We start from the raw sequence: 23,527 nt of genomic DNA on the forward strand, positions 1-23,527 counted from the left end.
TGCAGACAGACAGCTGATGGCTGGGGAGGGGACGTCCTGAGGCCTTCTTTCTCAATCACAGCACATTTCCCACCTGGTTCTAAACTTCAAGGCCTTACTTCCTAAAAAGCCAGATGGGCATTTTTCATTTACATTTTAATTGAAATACAAAATGTGCAAACAGTGAAATACATGATTGGTGTCAAAGAAATCACGGTAAATGTGAACACTGGATTCACAGTAAGAGCGCCCCCAGCTACCGACTGACAGGCAGGGGCAGGACAGGAGAAAGACAAGAGAGGGCCCAACTGCTCCTCAGTAAGTGGAGTGAGGCAGAGGGCCCACACTGGGCCAGGCCAGGGGCTGACAGCAGCAGCATGTGAGGTACAGAGGCCCCGACACAGAATTGGTCAGGCCCAGCCTCATCTGCAAGATGTTCAGTGCAGATCCCCCAGTACCTAGTACCATCTCTGGAGCTGCCATGCCTGGCCACATCTGTAGGGCAGGGTCACTGCAGGTACTTCCCTGTCGCTAGGGAACACACTTTAGGAGGGTCACAAGCCTTCGTTAGGAGTTGACTAAAAGCTACCAGGCACCACTGGGCTCAGATTATGAAGGACAACAGGGCCACGGCCACCGTACTCCCCTAAGGGAGTTGCTAGAACCCTCCCTGGCCGCGGTGAGCCATTAGTAAACCTCCGCCCCTCTTAGGCCTTCTGAGCTGCTGGCCCTCCAGGAGCCACCAGGCAGGGGTGAGAGCCACCTTGGTTCCTGAGGCACTGGAATTTCTGGCCAGAACAGGGAACAGAGTGACTGCACTCCACAAAGACCCATCATAGCCATTGGCTAAAGAAGGGAAGGAAGGCATGGAGGCCCGGGACTGCGGTCGCTGATCCTACCGGACACTGGGAGTGGACAAGACTATTTCAACAGACGCTCAGATTCTGCGTCTTATTATCCAAGATGCCAAGTGTGGCAGAAATGGGGAAATAGGACACTCTCGGGGCAGTACCACTTGGGAAGGAAGAGACTCAGGAGGCAGAAGGGACAAGCTGGTCTTGTCATCCCTATTAGTAGGGAGGGCAGGCACAGGGAACTTGCTCTCAGGCCAACACTTACTTCCTAGTAATCCAAAGGAGAGGACCAGCCCCAGCTACCAGCGCAGCCGGTAGTAATTTAGTCTTCTACAGTTGCCAGGGAAACCAGCAGGGAAAAGGAAAGGGTTTACTGGGGCTCTATCCTAGAAGAGCCAAGCCCAGTTCAGGAAAGCCCAGCAACCAGAGAGGCAGTGAGAGGTGTAAGGCAGAGAAAATGTCCCGGTAACAGAGGCCTCCAGGGCCGTGATGTGAGCTGGACAGAGGGAGAGGAGGGGCTGCCCAGTTAATGGGTTCCAACTTCCACTCCTGGGCTTCAGGGCCCCTTCCTAACAGAAGCCCCGGATTCCAATAAGGTTAATGGCAGGATGACAAGTCCAGCTGGGGCTGCCAGAGAAGGGGCTGGAGGTGGGGGCTGAGCTCAGACCCCCTGGGCGTCTATGCTGGGGAACAACTCCCCTTGATGATCCAAGAGGAATTTAGTGAAGGTGTTGATGGGGTTAATGGCCTTGAGTGTGATGGCAGCATCTTTGGCCCACAGCAGGTTAGGACCGAAGACTACAGCTAGGTTGGTGTTGGTCATCTTGTTCTGGTCACAGTGGGCAGATACCTGGGGAAGGAAATGGGGGTTACCGCAGGAGCAACCACAGCCAGCGCATAGTGACAGTGCCTCCTCGCCCTCATCAGGCGAGCAGTGGAGGCCAAGGTTAAGTCTCACCTGCACCAGGAAGGCAGTCAGGAAACGAAGCACCTGGTAGTTTTCCTCTGGCAGAGTTCGGAGAACCTGCTGTGTCATCTCTACTCTCTGGTTTTCATCAATATCTGTGAGGAGTGGAGGCTCCGTTACAGGGCTAGCCCTGAACACCCTGATCTAGGGCTACTGGGGAACCCCTACTGAGCTTCCTGGGAGCTGTTTCTGCACACACAGACATACACATACACGGACATACACATACACACAACAAGAGCTCAGTTCCGGAGGATTTGCATGGCTGGAGAGAAAAAAGAACTCACTTAGGAAGCCCACAACGTGGGGGTAGAGGTCAAAGGTTAGCAAGGGTTCAGGAAGCTCCCGAAGGAAGGTCTTGAGGATGACTGCTGGCAAATGCAGGTCATTGTACTGGTCAAAGTCCACCGGCAGCCCTTCATGAGAGGGAGCAAAGATGGAGACAGCATTAGGCCAAGCCAGAGGCCAGCAGGCCCCATGGCCTCTGTCCTTGTCCACTGCACAAGCTGCCCTTTCCCAGGATCCCCCCAACTACAGCTCCTCTTCTCTTCTGTAACAGGGGACATCGGCTCAGACCACCCGGAGAGCGTGAGGGCACTGGCACACAGGGGACATCGGCTCAGACCACCCGGAGAGCGTGAGGGCACTGGCACACAGGGGACATCGGCTCAGACCACCCGGAGAGCGTGAGGGCACTGGCACACAGGGGACATCGGCTCAGACCACCCGGAGAGCGTGAGGGCACTGGCACACAGGGGACATCGGCTCAGACCACCCGGAGAGCGTGAGGGCACTGGCACACAGGGGATATAGGCTCAGACCACCCGGAGAGCATGAGGGCACTGGCACACAGGGGATATAGGCTCAGACCACCCGGAGAGCATGAGGGCACTGGCACACAGGGGATATAGGCTCAGACCACCCGGAGAGCATGAGGGCACTGGCACACAGGGGACATCGGCTCAGACCACCCGGAGAGCATGAGGGCACTGGCACACAGGGGACATAGGCTCAGACCACCCGGAGAGCGTGAGGGCACTGGCACACAGGGGACATAGGCTCAGACCACCCGGAGAGCATGAGGGCACTGGCACACAGGGGATATAGGCTCAGACCACCCGGAGAGCATGAGGGCACTGGCACACAGGGGATATAGGCTCAGACCACCCGGAGAGCATGAGGGCACTGGCACACAGGGGACATCGGCTCAGACCACCCGGAGAGCATGAGGGCACTGGCACACAGGGGACATAGGCTCAGACCACCCGGAGAGCATGAGGGCACTGGCACACAGGGGACATAGGCTCAGACCACCCGGAGAGCATGAGGGCACTGGCACACAGGGGACATAGGCTCAGACCACCCGGAGAGCATGAGGGCACTGGCACACAGGGGACATAGGCTCAGACCACCCGGAGAGCGTGAGGGCACTGGCACACAGGGGACATAGGCTCAGACCACCCGGAGAGCGTGAGGGCACTGGCACACAGGGGACATAGGCTCAGACCACCCGGAGAGCATGAGGGCACTGGCACACAGGGGACATAGGCTCAGACCACCCGGAGAGCGTGAGGGCACTGGCACACAGGGGACATAGGCTCAGACCACCCGGAGAGCATGAGGGCACTGGCACACAGGGGACATAGGCTCAGACCACCCGGAGAGCGTGAGGGCACTGGCACACATGACAATTACTCCTTGCCAGGCAGAAGGAGGGCCTATGTGCTCATACCAAAGGACATGGGAACTTCTGGCAAGAAATGAATCTGGGACCTTGCTTACAGCCCCTCACAATCACAACATGCCCCACCTTCTCAAACACACACACACTCACACACACACACACACACACACACACACACACACACACACACACACACCAATGTGTGCACAGTCTGGACCAACTCTAGGATCTGGTCCACTCACCCATGTTGTATTTCTGCTGCACTTCCCGTACAACCTGGGTGTTGGCAGACCTCCGGAAGATGCCCTCAGTGGTGAGAGCTGGGAAACAAGGGGCCTGGTGAGTCTCCGAGCTCTGGGTGATGGATCACATCCCTGCCCCATTAGTCTTGGAATTCCAAGAAGGGTCATTGGGAGTAAGAAGGGTCATTGGGAGTGAGCTTTTCTATGCCCTGCCCAGGTTCTCAAGGGCAGCTGGGGGACAGGGTGGCTTGGAAGGTCAGGGGCCTTGGGCTGTATGGCACTCACCGTGAGCCTGCAAGTAGGCAACTGTCTCCCTGAGCACAACAGGAATGGGCTCCTGGGCTGGGTACTTCTCTTGGAGGCTGTGGGAGCAAAGGTGTGAGCTGGACTCACCATGCTCCTCTGGCCCCAGCAGCCCCAGACCTGCCTGCCTGAGCATACTCACTGCTGCAATGAGACCCCAAACTGCTGATTTGGCAGGGGCGGGCGTGGCGGCATGGGCTTGGGAGCCGTTGCAGGGCTCTTCTGTGTGGATTTGAGGAAGTCGTCATACCTATGGCAGAGATGCAACAAGGGTCAGGCCCTCTATCTGGCTCTGTAGTCTCACAGCCAAGTTTATCAAGTCTTTACTGTGTGGTTTTACATGGACTGTTTAATGTCCTCTGAACAGCCCCATGTGGTGTAACAGTAAACAAGTGTAAACAACTACTTTAAAGAGATTCAGTCAGTAGCTTCTGAGTGAAATAGGGTTTGAGCTGACTCTGGATTTTGACACTGTCTTCCTTCAGTTTCCCTGGGTTCTCCAGGTTACTCTGCCTCCCAAACAACACCCCCCACATACTGAGCCCGGGCGTCCACGGGCACACCCAGCCTATGGGCGGCCAGCTGTCTCACTTGAGCACTTGGCGAGGGATCCCCAACTGCTCCAGCTTCACGTGCTCACTCAGCTCACTCAGGTAATTCACGTAGAAGATCTTCCGCCCAAACTTGAAACTGGAGGAGAAGGGAAGCATCTGGGTCAGGCAGGGCCCCATGACAAGCCCTGGCTCTCCCTGCAGATAGGCATCACCCCAGGCTGGCCACCCTGTGTGAGGAGGGCATGAGCCCCCTGGCCCACCTGTGGCCCGCTCACCTGATGAGGGGCTTGAAGAGGATAAGCAGGGTTTTGATGAACATGGTTGGGTGCACGATGTACAGCGCTTTGATGTTCTTCTTGTACCTGCAGGCCAAGTGGGAAGCTTGCAAATGATGGGGTAAGGGCCAAGGCTGTTGGGGGCCCTGCCTCCAATGACAGGAAATAAGCTCCTGACCAAGAGAAGAACTAGCCAGGCCCAGAGCCAGCCACCCTAGGCTCTGGAGGCCACCCCTGTATCCCAACCCACTTGCGGTCAAACTCCCGGTAGGCATCCCGTAGCCAGCTGAGGGAGGGCTTGTTGTCACTGGTCAGGCCATGGTGCAGGTACAGAAGTGTGTAGTCACTCTCCACATACTGGTCCAGTGTGTGTTTCAAGTACCTTCAAAAGAAAAGCAAGGGCTGGGGCTGCGGCTCAGTGGAAGAGTAATTAATTACCTAGCATGTGTGAGAGCCACAGGCTAAACACCCAGCCCCAGAAACACATAAAAAGCCCTGTTCAAGCTGTGCCTGGTAGCACACACCTTTAATCCTGGCACTCTGGAGGCAGAGGCAGGTGGATCGCTGTGGGTTCGAGGCCAGCCTGGTCTACAAAAATGAGTCCAGGACTGCCAAAGCTACATAGACACTCTCTAGAAAAAAACCAAAACCAAACAACCAAACAAAGCCCTGTTCAGACCTGTCCTCTGAACAACAGGTGTGGGCCCTGTTACTATAGAAACCAGAACTTGTGTCACGGTTTCCTTCTCCATAGACCGACCCTGCTGTCGTTTGGCTACGTAACTCATAGCCATTTTCCTGGAAGGCGGCAGAGGGTAGAGGCTGGGCCTAGTGGAGAGGTAAGTATGCTAACAGCTCTCATTTTGAGCAGCAGCAGCCAGGAGACCTGAGCTCCAAGCTGGGCTGTGCAACTGCAGTTAAAAGGGTTTGACACAGTCTTCACAGGATCTCATGGAGTCAGTTACAAGGACAGTTACTGCTATTGGTAAAAAGTTTTTAGTGTCTGCCAAGTACTTCCAATACATTACCTCATTCTTCCCTCATAACTGAGGCTAAAGCTAAACCCATCTTACTAACGAAGGCAATCAGCAGGGGTCAAGAGCTTAGCCAAGGTTTCAGCTTGTGGTGAGGCCTAGTGGTGAAGTGTCCAACTCCAAAGCGGCATTCTAGACCTTGGACCAGCCATGCCCTTTTTATGTGATCTGTGGTACAGTTTGTAAAACATTGTGTCTGTGAAGACATCAGGAAGGCCAGAATGTCAACTGTTCCAGTCCCTAGGCTCATAATGGACCACAAAGCCATACTCCTCAGGTCCCCTATGCTCACACACACACACACACACACACACACACACACACTGGAAAGTTTGGAAGTAATGAACACTAGGGAGAGGGAGGGGAGGCCCGGTTGGACCTCTTAGAAGAGGGACAATGAGTTCCTTGGCTCTGGTAGGGGCGCCACCCTGGGACGCCACTCCAGGTTGGGCAGGCCAAATCCTAGACACATCCAAGAGGAGGAAATGTCTGAGGGAGTGCCCCGTCACTTGACTAAGTGCTGAGACGAATGACCTGACCTACAGACAGCAACCTACTGACTAGTCCCCAGGGTGCAGAGCTGAACCAGCCCAGGCAGGCAGGGCATAGGTTAGTGCTAAGTTATCACAGATTCCCATCAGTATTAACCAGAGACTAATTTAGCCCTTATCCACACTTCCACACCGAGCACTTTCTAGTTTACAAAGGGCTGTCACATAAAAAAGATAGCATTTTGCAATTAGGAAAATAGCAAAGATGAGAGTGAAATAGACACCCTCATTTATGGATGCATGCAAAGACCTTTGGAGTGCAATAAAAGGGTGCCTATCAGAAGCTGGGCAGTGCTCACACTCCCTGACCATGTGAAAGTATGTTCAGGAATATTTCCTAAGAAAACAAAGAGGAGCAGAAACATTCTTGTAGGAAACTGTTCATTCCAGAGTTTTATGATGGAAAAAAACCAACGACTGAGCAGCCAGCAAATTATCCAGTATCAAGAGACTAGCTGAAGAAATCATGGGACATCTATAAATAGACTATCTCACAGGATGCTTCTAGAGACAGGATTAATCTGTGAAGTCAGGCGTCAGAACAGTGGTCATCCCCGAGGCAGACACTGGAAGAGCAAACTGGAGGGGAGGGGAGCACTGAGAGGTGTGGAGTTTCTGTTTTGTTTTGTATTTAGCTTTCTTTCTTTCTTTCTTTCTTTCTTTCTTTCTTTCTTTCTTTCCCTTTCTTTTCTGAGACAGGGTCTCTCTGTGTAGCCTCACTTTGTAGAACAGGCTGGCCTCAAACTCACAGTGATCCGCCTTTCTCTGTTTCCCCGAGTACTGGGATTAAAGGTGTGCGCCACCACACCGGCTTGTTTTTAGGTTTCTTGAAACAAGGTCCCACTCTGTAGCCCAGGCCAGCCTGGAACTCAAAACCCTCCTTCATAAGCTTCCCAAGTGCTGGGACTGAAGACATGCATCCTCAAGTTCACAGAAACTGGTGCAGTGTTGTGTGTATGTAGTCCCAGACACTTAAGAGGCTGAGCCAAAAGGGTCACGTAAGCCTGGATGCTTATGGTCAGCTAGGCAACAAAATGAGAGCCGTCTTTAATGAAAAATAGTACAAATTTGCTTACTTCTCTATTTGCATATTATATGTAAATAACATGCTTTATGTAGGGTGTTTTTTGGGGGGGGAGGGTAGAAGGAAAAACAGGATTTCATTGTATAACACAGTCTGGCCTGGAACTCAAAAGAGATCCACCTGCTTTTGCTTCCCAAATGCTGGGATTAAAGGCATGCGCCATTATGCTCTGCTAAGTAACATGGAGGTTTTTGGTTGCTTTTGCTTTTGTTTTGTTTTGTTTTTGGTTCTTTGAGACAGGGTTTCTCTGTGTAGCCTTGGCTGTCCTGGACTCACTTTGTAGACCAGGCTGGCCTCGAACTCACAGAGATGCACCTGCCTCTGCCTCCCGAGTGCTGGGATTATAAGCGTGTTCCACTGTGCCTGGGTTTGTTTGTTTGTTTGTTGTTGTTTTGGTTTATTTTCTTTTTGAAGACAGGGTTTCTCAGTCTCAGTGTAGCCCTGGCTGTCCTGGAATTCACTCTGTAGACCAGGCTGGCCTTAAGCTCAGAGATCCACCTGCCTCTGCTTCCCAGGTGCTGTGATTAAAGGCGTGTGCCACCACACCTAGCTAAATAATATATCTCCCCCCTGTGGCTTTCTGGTAGGTTTTATTATTTCATTTTTTTAATTAAATCCTTTTTTTCCCCGAGGCAGGGTCTCTCTGTGTTAGCCTTGGCTGTCCTGGAGCTCCCTCTGTAGACCAGGCTGGCCTCAAACTCACAGCAATCCACCCATCTCTGCCTCCTGAGTGCTGGGATCAAATGCATGCACCACTATGCCCAGTCATCTTTTTTATTTTTTTACGTATACATTTATATTATTACACATATAATCAATAAACTACCTATAGCACGAAAACCACTAAACAATCAGGAATTATATAAATGTTACATTCATAGTGTTTTAGCTATTTGTATTTGGCAGCCTTGAAGAAAACATCTTTCCTACCTTGGTGTAATTAACATGTTTTTATACATCTTTGAACATCTTTGAAGAATGTTTTATACCCAGAAGATGAGAGAATTATATAAGACATAAAACTAAACACAGAGAAAAAACCCAAAACAAAATGAATATAGTCAAATACAGTGGTGTTCCTTCTGCATGACAGGTCTGTGTGACTTTGTAATTTTATAGTTGTTGGTTTTCCTGAATAACTACTTACATATTTTTAACTTCTCAAAATTGTAATACTCTAAAAACATATATGATGGAATTTCATTATTACAACAACTCTGTGAGAAAGACACAATTATCATTTATACAGAACTCAGAAAGACTTCCCTCCAAGCACATAACTAGTTAAAAGAAAAAGCCCAGGTGTAACTGGTCTTCAGATTCCAAGCTTTGAGCAGAAAAACCAAGTCTGATGAAGTCTGGCTGAACACAGGACAGACAGAAGGTGGGCAGTGGAAACCAAGTCTGGTCTCAGCAGGAGCTATGACAGGCAGAATGTATGGGGGGAAGGGAGTGGGCTGGGGTGTGTGGTGTGTATGTGTGAGTGGTACGTGTAATGTATGTATGTGCGGTGTGTGTGTGTGTATGTGTGTCTGTTTGTCTGCCATGAGTGTGTGTGCAGTGTGTGTATATGTGTGTGTGGTGTATGTGTGTCTGTTTGTCTGCCATGAGTGTGTGTGCAGTGTGTGTATATGTGTGTGTGGTGTATGTGTGTCTGTTTGTCTGCCATGAGTGTGTGTGCAGTGTGTGTATATGTGTGTGGTGTATGTGTGTCTGTTTGTCTGCCATGAGTGTGTGTGCAGTGTGTGTATATGTGTGTGTGGTGTATGTGTGTCTGTTTGTCTGCCATGAGTGTGTGTGCAGTGTGTGTATATGTGTGTGTGGTGTATGTGTGTCTGTTTGTCTGCCATGAGTGTGTGTGTAGTGTGTGTATATGTGTGTGTGGTGTATGTGTGTCTGTTTGTCTGCCATGAGTGTGTGTGTATGTGTGTGTGGTGTATGTGTGTGTGTGTGTGTCTGTCTGTCTGCCTATCTGCCACCTGTAGCTCTCAGCTACTTCTCCAGCACAGCACCATGACTGCCTGCCTGTGGCCGTATTCCCCACTATAATGACGACAGACTAGGCCTCTGAAACTAAGAGCAAGCCCCTAACTAAATGCTTTCTTTTATAGGAGTTGCCTTGCCTTGGTGTCTCTTCACAGCACTAAGATAATCAGCCTCTGGACTTGTGCTAGGAGAGACTTCTAACATACACATTTGGTAAGCGGAAGCCCAACAGGTACAGAAACCACTGACACCAAACTTGGCATTAAAAAGATAATGTTAATTATGATTATAAATGGAAATGATTAAGAATCACCATTGCGGGGCTGGAGAGATGGCTCAGTGGTTAAGAGCGCCACCTGCTCTTCAAAAGGTCCTGAGTTCAATTCCCAGCAACCACATGGTGACTCACAACCATCTATGAGATCTGGTGCCTTCCTCTGTAAAGCACTCATATGCAATAAATAAAATAAAATAAATTAAAAAAAAAAAAGAATCACCATTGCATCAGAAATACCATAGCTACCCATATTTGGACAGGATTTACTTTTTTTGTAATTTTTAAAAATTAATTTATTCTTGTTACATCTCAATGGTTATCCGATCCCTTCTATCCTCCCATTCCTCCCTCCCTCCCTCCCATTTTCCCCTTACTCCCCTCCCCTATGACTGTAACTGAGGGGGACTTCCTCCCCCTTCTTGGTAGGATTTACTTTTCAGGAGTACTTTCTGGTGCATGACCTCACTCCTTCAGGAGAGAGAACACATGCTTCATCATCTTCTTTGAATGATGAGAAAATAAGGCTCAGAGACACTTGCCACGGTCACAGTCTCTAGGACTAGAAGTTAGGCCTAGCCCCTTGGGTAGTGCTTGTCTCCATATAAAAAAAAAAAACAAAACAGCTGCCTTATGGGATGAGAGGTGACAGAAAGGAAGGTGACCTGGTGCCCAGGGTGAAGAGGAGAAGAAGGAAAATGGTTCCAGGCTACTACGGATCTGGACAGGCCCCACCCTGCTCCCGCCAGGCACTCACCCCAAGAGCTTGCTGTGGTCCAGCTGGTGGCTAGGGGGCATTCGACAGGCACTAAATACAATGATCTTCCGCCCATACTTATCATCACCTACGAGTGGAGAAAGATGGGGTACGATAGGTGAAAGATGAACCAGAGTGGTGGTGAGGCCTCTGCCGGTGAGTGCAGAGGCTTGAGCAACCCATGTCCATTACGCAAGGCCATGGTGGGTACAGCTGCTTTCATGACAGTCCCCCTTTTAGCCCCCATTTTAACCCTGCTCTTTTTTTCCCCAAGATATTTTTATTGATTGTTTGTGAATTTTATATCATGAACCCCAAGCACACTCACTTCCCGGTCTTCCCAAGTTTTCCCTCTTGACATTTGTTTTTGTTTTTGTTTTTTTTTAACAGGGTTTCTCTGTGTAGTCTTGGCTGTCCAGGGCTTGCTTTGTAGACCAGGCTGGCCTCGAACTCACAGAGATCCACCTGCCTCTGCCTCCCAAGTGTTGAGATTAAAGTTGTGCACCACCACGCCCAGCAGACTTCGACATGTTAACCTTGCTTTCTCTTTTCTTTTCTTTCTTTCTTTTTTTTCCTCGAGACAGGGTTTCTCTGTGTAATAGCCTTGGCTGCCCTAGAACTCTGTAGACCAGGCTAACCTTGCTTTTTAACACAGTCATGGTGACACACACTTGTAAACCCATATTTTGGAGGTAGAGTCAGAAGGATCAGGAGTTCAAGGCTACTTAATAGGTTCAAGGCCAGCCTAGGCTACATGAGATCTAGTCTCAAAAGAAGAAAGAAAGAAGGAAGGAAGGAAGAAAAGAAAACAGTAATAATAAAATCACTTGGCTCGTAGAGTGGTGAGCACCTTTAATCCTAGCCCTCAGGAGGCAGAGACAGGAAAACTGTAAGTTTGAGGCCAGCCTGGTCTACAGAGCAAGTTCCAAGATATTAAGGGCCACATAGTGAGACCTCGTTTTAATATCTAAGTAAAATCATGTTGACAAAGCAATGCCTGTGGAGACAACATATGTTCATCAGTAGATAAATACAGACCTGCAACTCAGCTGGTAGATGCCTGCTTAGCTTAGCCTGCACAAGGCCCTGGGTTTGACCCCTGGTGCCAAATAAACCAGTAGTCATAGTGACATCTGTAATCCCAGCTCTCAGAGATGGACACAGGAAGATCAGAAGCTCAAAGCTAGCCTTAGCTACACTTAGGTAAATATGAGGCTAGCCTGAAGTACAAGATACTTCTGTCGGGGGTGGGGGGTCGGTAATATACATATATATTCCTGCATAGAACACTTTGAGGAATCACTCTTCTCCTTCCACCATGTGGCTCCTGGGATCAAACTCAGGTCCTCAGGCTTGGTAGCAAGTGCCTTAGCCCACTGAGCCATCATGCCAGCCTGTCAGAACACTTTTAGTATCCCGACACAAACCAAGCCCTGCACCTCTAGCAGTGCCCCCTTCTCCCCTCTGCCCAGCACCTGGAAGGCTACTCATTGCTTCCTGACTGTTGGAACAGTGGTTCCCAGCCCTCCTAATGCTGCCACCCTTGAATGTTGTGCTGACCGCCAACCAGAAAATGAGTTTCGTTGCTACTTCATAACTGTAGTGTTGCTGCTATTATGACTCGTGATGTAAATATCCAATATGCAGAACATCTAATAAGCCGAGACCCACAGGTTGAGAACCACTGTCATAGACTCACAGAAATCATGCACTAGCTGCTCTTTTGTGACAGGCTGCTCTCACTTAGCATATTTTCAAGAGTCACATATTTTGTGCCATAGATCAGTACTTTAAAAAAATTTTTTTTTTAAATTTTTTTGGTTTTTTCAAAACAGGGTTTCTCTGTGTCACCTTGACTGTCCTGGACACACTTTGTAGACCAGGCTGACTTTGACCACACAGAGATCCTCCTGCCTCTGCCTCCTGAGAGCTGGGATTAAAGGTGTGTGCCACCACGCCTAACTGCTGCTGATCCCATCGTGGGAGCCTGAGGCAGGAAGGTGGCAAAGTCAAGACCAACCTGGGCTACAATAGCAAGATTTTGTCTCCCCCCAAAAAAAGGCCCTCACTTTCACCAAAAATATATCCAAGGTCTACACTTTCTTGCCAACCAGACAAGCACTGAGTACTGAGCAGTGAGGACCTGCAAAACCTCCTGAAGCTGCAGAGGAAAGTGGCCTGGCTGCTGGAGAGTGGGTCAGCCACCCTGGTGATAGCAAAACCTGCCCGCAAACACTTTCTGACTTCACTACTTGGGTGGCTGAGCACACTTGACTCTGACTGAGCTCTGAACATTTCTAAAAATCTTATCTTTTCCATTAAAGGTATTTTGAAGACATGTAGCTCATAGGTGTTTTCTCTCAGAGGTATTTGTCCCAAACACTCACTGTGATGGTCTGGCCTCTGGCTGTCACAAAGCCAGAAAGCTCTTAAGACACATGCTGTTGCCCAAAATGAAATCCTCCTCCAAGTTAGGCTTAGGGTCCTCAATGGCTCGGTAGTAGAGGTGGCACGTTTTCAGGACAGCCAGCTTCCTCCTCACCCTCCTGACTTGGGATAAAAGCCTGGCAGCTTAAAACTGAAGCCGTTGGGGCTGGAGAGATGGCTCAGTGCTCAACAGCACTGTCTGCTCTTCCAGAGGTCCTGGGTTCCATTCCCAGCGCCCACATGGTGGCTCACAACCATCTATACTGGGATCTGATGCCTCTTCTCGTCTGCAGACGTAGATAGAGCAATGTATACATAAAAAAATTAGATCTTTAAAAAAACAAACAAATTACCAGGCATGGTGGCGCATGCCTTCAAGCCCAGTGCTCGAGACGTAGAGGCAGGCGGATCTCTGTGAGTTTGAGGCCAGCCTGGTCTACAAAGCAAGTCCAGGATAGCCAAGGCTACACAGAGAGACCCTGTTTCAAAACAAAACAAAACAAAACCCTGAAGGCCCTGTAGGCTTTCATCTCCCATCAGCGGGAGATCTGTGGATGGACTGGCTCCACAAGTTCAAGACCTGCTCAGGACCGGGTACCTAACAGCTATGGGCCAATCAACCATGCCATCTGCCTCAAACTGACCAAACCCACATTAGGGGAGGAAAACTCTTCAGAGACTTAAGAACCCCAGGTCTGGAGAAGAGACTGGAAGTTTCAGCTTTCCAGTGTCCCCTCTGCTGCAGAGGGTCTGTTCCTTGCTGTGTCTGCTGCACATGTTCGGCCACTGTCTGCAGCATCCGAGGTTTCTCCACAGCCACCTGCTGTGCTCAGGATTCTTCCTGCCTTCTAATTCTTTAGCTGGCAGAGAGAGCAAATCCGATGGAGGTCTTAGACTGTATTCCTAGCCCTAGGGGGTGGGGGCAGGACAATCAAGCATTCAAAGCACAGATTGGCTACATAGCAAGTTCAAGGCTAGGCTAGACTAGGCTTCATGACATCCTACCTTAAAAAAAAAAATGCTTACAATGGCTCACAGGACTCCAAGCCTTGGCCTCACCCCTCGGGCTGCACCAAGCACACCTATCACAGACGCTCTGGAAGCCTAGCCTGATGGGATGTTTGTTGCTTTTATCAGCCAGACCTTTCTCCAAACAGTTCTGTTCCAAACTGGCCACTATGGACCTGGGAGACTCAACATGCACACAGCTGCCTCCACCTTCCCCCACACAGGTGAGCTGCTCTTCCCCTAGCTCCCGGCAGTAATGGCTGTCCATCTCTGCCACTGGTTTTTAGTTTCCTGTGTAACTCATGCTCCATTTCCTCATGAGCAGCCTGAAGACACAGACTCTGCTTCCTGACTTTGACTTGCTTATGTCAGCCCGCTCCTGTCAGGCACTCACTAAGTGTGGTGTTTGTGTGATGTGTGGTGGCAGGCACCTATGGTTCCAGCTGCTTAGAAGGCTGAGGTGGGAGAGTCAAGGTCAGGCTGAGTAACACAGTTAAGATCCCATCATAGGTAGTGAGTGTTGGTAGCCTTCACAAAGACGCAGGTCACAAGGCATGTGGTTTCATTTCTGAATGAAATTTGATGGTTACATGTGTTAGGCAGTGAGATTCCCAGAGCTGGAGAAGGAATTTTTCCTGACAGAATCCTTAGCATACAGCTGCATTAGCAATACGTTTTGGCTTGTTTGGTTGGTTGGTTTGGGTTTGTTTTTTGAGACAGGGTTTCTCTGTCTGTTATTTTGGCTGTCCTGGCCCTGCTTTGTAGACCAGGCTGGCCTCGAACTCACAGTGATCCTCCTGCCTCTGCTTCTGCCTCCCCAGTGCTGGGATTACAGTGCTTGTTTGTTTTGTTTTTGAGATTTGGCTTTCAGGCCAGGTGGTGATGGCACATATCTTTAATTCCAGCATTTGGGAGGCAGAGGCAGGTGGAGCTCTGTGAGTTTGACACCAGCCTGGTCTATAGAGCAAGTTCCAGGGCAGCTAGGGATACACAGAGAAACCCTGTCTTTAAAAAAAAAAAGAGGGGCTGGAGAGATGGCTCAGTGGTTAAGAGCACTGCCTGCTCTTTGAAAGGACCCGGGTTCAATTCCCAGCACCCACATGGCAGCTCATAACTGTCTGTAACTCCAAGATCTGACACTTTCACACCAATGCACATAGATTAAAACTAAATAAAATATTAAAAAAAAAAAAAAAAAAGAAAGAAAGAAAGAAAGAAAAGCCGGGCATGGTGGCGCACACCTTGAATCCCAGCACTCGGGAGGCAGAAGCAGGCAGATCAAGGAGTTTGAGGCCAGCCTGGTCTACAAAGTGAGTCCAGGAAGCCAGGACTACACAGAGAAATGCTGTCTTGAAAAAACAAAACAAAAGGTTACAGAAGGGAACAAGGCACGGTCCATAAGGAACTTAGGCTGGCCTAAAACTGTAGCCCCCGCCCCCCTGCCTACCGAGTAACAGGATTCAGTACGTGTTGGAGGTATGTGCCCACCCCACCTGGAAGGAGGCAGGTCTGCTTTGAAGGCCTGGGTGCCAGCAGCCGTCTGGACTCTGACTGCTAGGCTTTCTGTGGGCCAGCTGCTGGTGGCTCGGAGCCCAGCTCCTGCCCTGCCCTCATTGACTTCTCATTGGCTCATTCAGGGAAAGGAAAGGCAGTACAGAGGGGCAGAGACACAGAATGGCAGCCCGGCCACACAATCTGAAGTCAGAAATTCTGGGACTCCTGCCATAAGCCTGCAAAGAAAGGGAGCATCACCTGCCTCTGTCCATCTCAGCAGGAGGCATGGCTGGAATGCAGGTGGAGGCTGAAGCGGGAGGCAGGGCACACTGCAGCCATTCTCCGCGGCTCCTACCCCAGGAATAAGGCACCCCTCACTGGCTGGAAGAGTTGAGGACTGAGCCAAGGCAGAGGGTCTGAGAGCGCTGGAATGTAAGTGTCCACGAGAGCTGACGGCAGCGGGCCAGGAGCATGCTGTTCTCCAGGAGCATGTGGCCTCTCAGCTGGCCACAGACATGGGGGTAGAAACCCTCCAGCCATGCCTTTGTGAGTAACCCTAATAAACTCACTGGCTCATCAAAAAAAAAAAAAAAAAAAAAAAAAAAAAAAAAAAAAAGAGAAAGGAAACTATATTCTACAATCTATTTCAAAGACACATGCATTTTCTCTAGAGAAAATAATTTACATCCTGGTGTCCCTAGAGGGGTCAAAGAGGCTTATGAGTAGTTTTAAGACCTATTAGACTATTTCACTGGACTGTAGGGCTCTTTTTGTTTTGTTTTGTTTTATTCTTCTCAACACTGAGGCTGGACCCCAAGAGCCTTGCATATAATAGCTGAAAGCTCTACGACTGAAGTATTTCCCAGTGTTAGGATATAAGCTTCTAGGGAGTGCAAGCATGTGCTCTTCACAGAGTCCTCCCTGTGGACTGTGAGGCTGATCTAGTAACGCACACTGAAAAGACCAGGACAGCAAGGGCTCCAGGATAAGAATCAGGAGCTGGGGGGCTAAGATGGGATGAGGGCCAACAGCACTAGGGCCCAGGGCCCGTCCTCTGACTTCCTGGAAGTGGGAGTTCCATCACTACATCCACAAGCAAGGAGGGAGGCTGCTACACAAAGCACACGGGAACTCTCTTACCTGCTCTCAGAGGGGACCTTAAGAGAGAGGCGGAGCTGGGAGCTGTGGTATCTCTAGGGTGTGGCGGGTGGTGGTGGTGGGGTTGGGTGTGGTGGTGGGGGGATGGGGGGAGGGCCTGACGATGAGGGTTGTAGTAAGAAAAACCTGAGTGCCAGGCCTCAGCATTCCCCAGATACCAATCAGGGGCTCTCTCAGGACCGCATGGGTGTTAGCAACAGACAGCTCCTCTAGCAGGCTTTCTGGGTATTGCTGACCACAACCCGCAGGACAAGCCAAGGACATCTAAGGTAGGGCTAGTACTGAGAATGCCAATAGTATGCTAAGAGAGCTTGGACATTTGTTAAATTTCCTTTTTTGTTTTTGTTTTTGTTTTTTCGAGACAAGGTCTCTGTATTAGCCTTGGCTGTCCTGGACTCACTTTGTAGACCAGGATAGCTTTGAACTCACAGCAATCCACCTGCCTCTGCCTCTCCAGTGATAGGATTAAAGGCGTGTGCCACCACACCCAGTTTAAATTTCTTTTTTCTTTCTTTAAAAAGATTTATATAGTGTTCTGCCTGCATGTATTCCTGCACACCAGAAGGGGGCATCAGATCTCATTACAGGTGGTTGTGAGCCACCATGTGGTCACTGGGAATTGAACTCAGGACCTCTGGAAGAGCAGAGTGCTCTTATCTGCTGAGCCATCTCTCCAGGCAATTAAATTTCTTAATTGTTAGGAATTTTGCCAGCCAGTTGACAATATGTTGAAAGCCTGAAACCAGCTGTTATAGAATCCGAAAAATGTTACAAATAATGGTTTCTTTGCCTCCTTTCTGGAGAGTCCACAGTTACCAGAACAGAACTGAAAGACCCGACTGGGACCAAGTCAAACTTGACTGTGGTCCATGATGGCCACCTACTCTCTCATTCACATGGACTCTTTCTTGGAATTCTACAGCCAGAGACATCACCACTGGCTGTTCACACAAGCCTCACCAGCAGGGCGGGTATACAGATTACTGCCACCAAGGGTCCCCACAGTAGTGGGCTGGCCAGGCCTTGTCTGTATCAGAAGCTTCCTGGGTTCTAGGTGTCTCGCCACAGTGCCTCCACCTCACCATGTCTCTCATAAACTCTACTAGTTCCGGCATCCAAAGCCACCACAAGCTCCCAAATCCCTAGAATGGGACTGCAATTAAGCTGGTCCCACCAGCCTCCACCAAGAGCGCTCTCTGATTCATAGACCCAGAGGCCACAGCTAGGAGAGGCCAAGCGCAGACCGCTAGAGCTGACACCTACCTGGCTGGGCCCCTTCAGGCTCACCACATTCTGGAAAAACAAAAAAATTGCTGCAAGAGCCGTGCGTGGTGGCGCACGCCTTTAATCCCAGCACTCGGGAGGCAGAGGCAGGCAGATCGCTATGAGTTCGAAGCCAGCCTGGTCTACAAAGGGAGTCCAGGACAGCCAAGGCTGCACAGAGAAACCTTGTCTCAAAAAACCAAAATAAAAAAGTTGCTGCAAGACAAAGGGACACCCACAGAAGTAGGAGGAGCATCCTCCACCTGCTGTCTTGTAAATGACCTGAGTCGGGAGGCTATCTATTGGGGTAGATATTAGACACCCCAACACCTCACTCAGGCTCTGCAGTGGTGAGAGGGAGCATTCAAGGGGCCCAACCCAGACCAAGGTAATCATCAGAAACATAGGCCTGAAGGAAATGCCTTAGACATCATGGCTTCTTCTAGCCCTGACAGCAAGAAACAGCTCTCTGAGACTCACTACCTGCTTCATGTCTATTCCAGGGCTTGCCTTATGAGTAAGAGGCAGAAACCCAAACTGCCTTGAGGCATCAACTTTTCTCAATGGGACAGCACATCCTCTACAAACTGCTGTTTCAGGGAGCCTGGTGGCTCTGCCCACTCCCACGCCCCTGGAAGAGCTGACATTATAGCCAGGTGTGGTGGAGCACGCCTTTAATCCCAGCACTCAGGAGGCAGAGGCAGACAGATCGCTGTGAATTCAAGGCCAGCCTGGTCTACAAAGTGAGTCCAGGACAGCCAATGCTACCCAGAGAAACCCTGTCTCGGGGGTGGTGGGGTGGTGGGGGGAAGAGCTGACATCATCCCCGGCTCCAGGGACTGATGAGGGGAAAGTAAACATCAGGCCACGGGAAGGGAAGAGAGGGTGTGAAGGAACAGGGAAGGCCACTTATTCAGGGCCAACTATGTTCTGGCTCCCGGCATGTCCTGACCTGCAGGCCACGCTGCAGTCCTCTTGACAACAATGCAAGGAAAGAGTTCAGAGAGCAGAGCTAGAGAGCACACTCAGCTTTCTAACTCAAAGCTATTAGGCTCCGATGCCTCGCACATTATGGCTGCAGTGGGAGACAACAAGACCATTGGTCAGGAAGCAGTGGCAGGTGCACGCCAGTCAAAACCAGTCCATGCTCATAAGGGAAGGTTTCATAAGAACAGACCAGGCTAGGCACAAAATGTGCTCGTTCTTGGTGGCAGAGAAGCCAGGAGCACAGAGCAGGAGGAAAAAGGTACAGCACAGGCATGCTTACCTGCTACTTCCACTATCTGGTGCCGGGCAATATCGTAGTAAGGGTCATCCCATTTCAAGTGCGTGACAGGTTCCGGAGAACTGCTTTTGGAGTCATCTGAGAAACACAGCAAAGGCAGAGTCACCCTAGGGGCTGGCCTGGCACCTTCCCCATGACTCAGCCTCTTTGGCCTGCCCCCAGTGAGACTTGGGTCCCTAGCCAGACCCTAGGGTTGGTCTCCTTGCCCCAACCTTACCCCATACAGGCCCCTCCAGCAGGAAGGAGTCTCTCTCCGTGGTATCTACAGCTGTCTGAGACGCTCTGCCACCCACCTGACTTGGGGAAGTCCGGCATTTCATCAGAAGGCCAGTTCTTCTCATCAATGGAGGCCAGCTTCAGCTGGTTCAGAGCTTGGCTGGTATCATCCAAGGTCAAGTCATCTTGTAGTTCTGAGAGGGGATCCATGGCTAAGTCTGTTCCCTCCAGAAGAACAGGACAAGAAACCTGGGGAGGGAGAGGAGGGAAGGTGATGGGTCAGTGGGCCTTCCTTTTCACTTGTGCAATTCTTACAGGAAACCCTGCCGTCCCTTTCTTTCCTCTTTTCTGGCATCCTTGTCCCTGTTCCTCAACAGTCCTCATCCTGCCAAGAGTTCACCAGCATGTTGCCAGAAGAGGCAGCTGGGGCAGTGGATGGCACAGCTCAGCACCTCCCTTCAGCTCCTCAGCTGGGCAGGAAGGGCTGTGCCAGGTCCCTCACTGCCTATCACCCAACTGACCAAGTAACCCAGCCCAGCTGCCAAGGCATCTCCTCAGCTGGGTTTACCTGGACAAGGACCAATACCAGGGCGTGGAATCCATCTGCCAATGCCAGCAGATCCCTCGCAGATCCCTAACGCTCTGAGGCCCTCTAAGCCTGTAGGGGCTCCAGATAGTAGTTTCACTGTGGCAGGTCAACAGATTACCTTAAGGATTAGAGGGCAGAGGGGAAAGAGGCTGCTCCTAACGTCTAGAGCAGAGGCAAGGCTCTGAAGAGCTGTCAGGGAGGGAAGGGTCACTACGGAAGGCAGGCCTAGGACCTGGCCAAAGGAGGTGGCACTTTCTGCCCTGGGCCGCATGAGAAACCACTTCCCTTGAGCTCACCAGATGGGTGAGGGCAGAGGTTTTAATCCAACCCATTTGCCCAACCCCAAAGAAGAGGCTGCATTCCTGCCGCCAGAAAGAAATGACATATATGGTCAGAGAATCAGCAGGGCAGATAAGAAGAGCTCGGAAAGGGCCTGGGGGGGCTGGAAGAGGAGAAGAGCTGCCACGTGAGAGCCACACTGTGGGCTCGCAGGATGGTGACAGCCTCCCCTCCTGCACACATTACACACAGCCTAGGGCTCTAAATAGTGAACCAGCTCCAAGGGCCTAAGCAACAACTGCCTTGTTACCAAGGCAACATACTGAGTCAGAGGGAAAACTGTTTCAAGCTTTCAAAGCCAAAGACCAAAGCCCCTTTCTTCCTTGCTCTTTCTCTTTCCTGCCCCTTGGCCTGATCCTCTATTTCTGCTGGCCACCAAAATACAGGTTTCTCCCTAGGAACACAAAGGACAACCCTGTCTCATTTGGGAGCGCATTTCTCGGGGTCAGTCCTATCTACCTTTGCCCAGAGCCCAGATCTTCATTCGCTCTTCATCCTGTCCTCCAACCCGTCAAGCTCCAACCCTGAGGAATTTACTGACCCACCTACTTACTCCCCCCTATTCTACCAAGAAGTTATAGGGATGCTATCCGAAGGATCATCAGAGGTTCTCAACCTGTGGGTTGCAACCCTTTTCGGTGCGGGGCTCAAACAACCCTTTCACAGGGGTCACCTAAGACCATTGGAAAACATTACAGTTACTAACAGTAATTAATGAAGTAGCAACAAAGGTAATGTTATGGTTGGGGGACACCACAACACGAGGATTAAAGGATCACAGCATTAGGAAGGCTGAGAACCACTGGCTCCTTAAAAGACAGATGCCAGCAACGTCCTCCTGCCTGAGCCGTCTCTCCAACCCTACTACTGCCCAGGTTTCAGGAGCCCCTTGACCCCCACCCCCCACCCCCAAGCTATCCATGAGAAATCTCTTTTACACAGTAAATACCTTGTATGATAGGAAAAGCGTAGAGACAAGTTCACGGAAAGTGGGCTAGAATCCTGTCTAAGCTAAGAACTGCAACGATCCGGGGAACAGCCTTACGTTTCCTTATCTACAGAAGCAAAGGCTCCTCCCAGTGATGTAACTCCCACTGTTCAGAAGCAAACAGGATTAAAAGTAGCATCTAGAGCTGAGCTATGTGTGAGGGAGGAAGAGGGAGACACTTGCACCCCACCTCTTCCCAGGGAGTGCCTCTACTGCCAGGTCTCCCACATAACATCCTTTACTAGCAAAGTAAACATGGTGGTGCCCTGCGCCCTGGCCGCTCCCGCCTGCTTCTATTGCCTTCTCTGATGGTTATCTGCTGTTCAGTGAGTGGATGAAGGAAGCCTGTGAAGGGAAAGTCTAACACAAAATGTCAGAAAAGAAATATGCCAGCCACCTGTGAGTCCTGCTCCGCTCTGCAGCTCCCCCCTCCTCAGATTAGTACTCCATCCTCGGCAGGCAAACCTTTCCACAGCGTTTGAAATCACCTCAGGTAAAGGCTTTGACTTTTGCAAAATAGAGAACCTCTCTGAAATTCTGATACTTGTGGACTTTTACACACACACAAACCAGACTGGTGAATTTCTGCATGCACTTTTAAAGACTTCATAAACCCTCCAAGAATTACTGTTAAAAAAACCTGTTTCAAGGGCTAAGTCCATAGTAAAGTAGAGCACTTTGCTTGCAAACACAGGGCCTTTGATTCCCTTTCCCAAACAGGAAAGCAAAGCAACTTATTCAGAATAACGCCTGGCACATAGTAGACACTCCTGTCATTAGTTGAATGAATGAATGAATGAATGATTTTCCTAAGTAGAGAAGGAAACTCAACATTTGTGGAGGGCCTATATAGTACCATGAGCTGAGCGCAAATTCACATCACATCTGCACTACTAGTATAGTGTATGCTATCAAAACCATTTCACAGCCAGGTATGGTGGCCTACATCTTTAATCCCACTTGGTCCTGCTGGGAGATAGAGGTAGGTGGACCCCTGTGAGTCTGAGGCCAGCCTGGCCTACAGAGCAAGTCTAGGATGGCCAAGACTACACAGAGAAGCACTGTCTCAAAAGAACCAAACAAAACCAAAACAATTTTACCATTTCAGCAAAATGGGGGAAGGGGTGTAAATGAGCAAATTGCTAAAGGTCACAGAACCCAGAGGCAGGATTTGAATCCACAAGTACAAGCATGAGGTGGTCTCTTGGTCAAAGTCAACCGCTCACTCTCAAGTGACTGTCAGTCACAAAGTTCACAGGCTTGAAACAGGCGCCACAAAAGAGCAGCCTCTTCTAATCTCAGGGCAAAACAAAGATAACAAGTATTTGTCATAGTATTTGCTGGTGTTGGAATCAAACTATTTTATGACTCCGGAAAAACACAAATCCTACACGACAGAAGCTCTAAACTATAATCATGTTTGCATAGAGTCAAAAAACAAACAACAGATTGAGTGTATTACAGTTCACAAGAAAGAGAGATGAAAGCATGGCCTATCAAACGGCAAAGTGGATCAGGTCCCCCTAATTTCTCGATCTCAGTGTTTTGCCAGATCCGATCAGGGAGAATTCTCCCTCCCACAGGTTTTCACTGGCTTGGCCTATGCCTTGGAGAAGGCAGGAAGAAGTCAGAGAAAGTGGCTGTCTTCTCCTTGCAGGGGCCAAAGTAGGACAAAATCCGGCAGCAGAAAGACCAAGGCCCTCAAGCCCAGTTCCACCCCGGAGCCACTGCCTCAGATTTTAGCCTTTCCAACCCAATCCCATAAAATGACTAGGGCAGCTCCTTCCCCATCACAACACGCAACCCTCACCACCACACCCAGAGAGACCCCGCGCCCGCAGCTCACCGCGCTCAGGCAAAGCTCCTTCTGCCACGCCTGTCAAAGCTCGGCAAACATCCGGCTCCGAGGTGGAATGGGAACCGCCCCCTTAGGGGGCCCCCAGCTCCCCAGCCACTTCCGCCATATCTTCCACCTACTTCCGGCTTGCTGCCCGGTCCAAACATGGCTTTCATGGAGTTCCGCCCACTTCCGGCAGTCACCTGCCAATATGACAGCGTGTAAGGCTAGACGGCAGAACTGTCCGTCTTTTCGCTACCCAAAGTGGGTGGGTTGGACATATTGGTTCCGCCTTCCATAAACTAGAAACTTAGCAGGCTTCTGAAATCCGAAGTTCGTATCGTTCTCCGACAGAATTTCGTCTGGCAGTTATTTCTAA

At 50.2% G+C, this 23,527-nt stretch overlaps 1 protein-coding gene across 1 annotated transcript; it reads right to left on the minus strand.

Moving 5' to 3' along the window:
* Positions 1–120: 120 nt before the first annotated feature.
* ARHGAP1 (Rho GTPase activating protein 1) lies at positions 121–23,283 on the minus strand. The gene is made up of 13 exons (XM_084776704.1): positions 23,158–23,283; positions 19,473–19,644; positions 19,162–19,257; positions 10,545–10,632; positions 5,109–5,240; positions 4,859–4,945; positions 4,621–4,719; positions 4,172–4,279; positions 4,012–4,088; positions 3,727–3,804; positions 2,088–2,216; positions 1,792–1,895; positions 121–1,683 (listed from the first exon to the last, which is right to left on the minus strand). The coding sequence occupies exons 2-13, from the start codon at positions 19,603–19,605 to the stop codon at positions 1,495–1,497; spliced, it is 1,320 nt and encodes a 439-aa protein (XP_084632830.1). The 5' UTR covers positions 19,606–19,644; positions 23,158–23,283; the 3' UTR covers positions 121–1,494.
* Positions 23,284–23,527: the final 244 nt, after the last annotated feature.

The sequence above is a fragment of the Acomys minous genome, assembly GCF_964271855.1.
Source record: "Acomys minous genome assembly, chromosome: 3".
NCBI lineage: Eukaryota > Metazoa > Chordata > Mammalia > Rodentia > Muridae > Acomys > Acomys minous.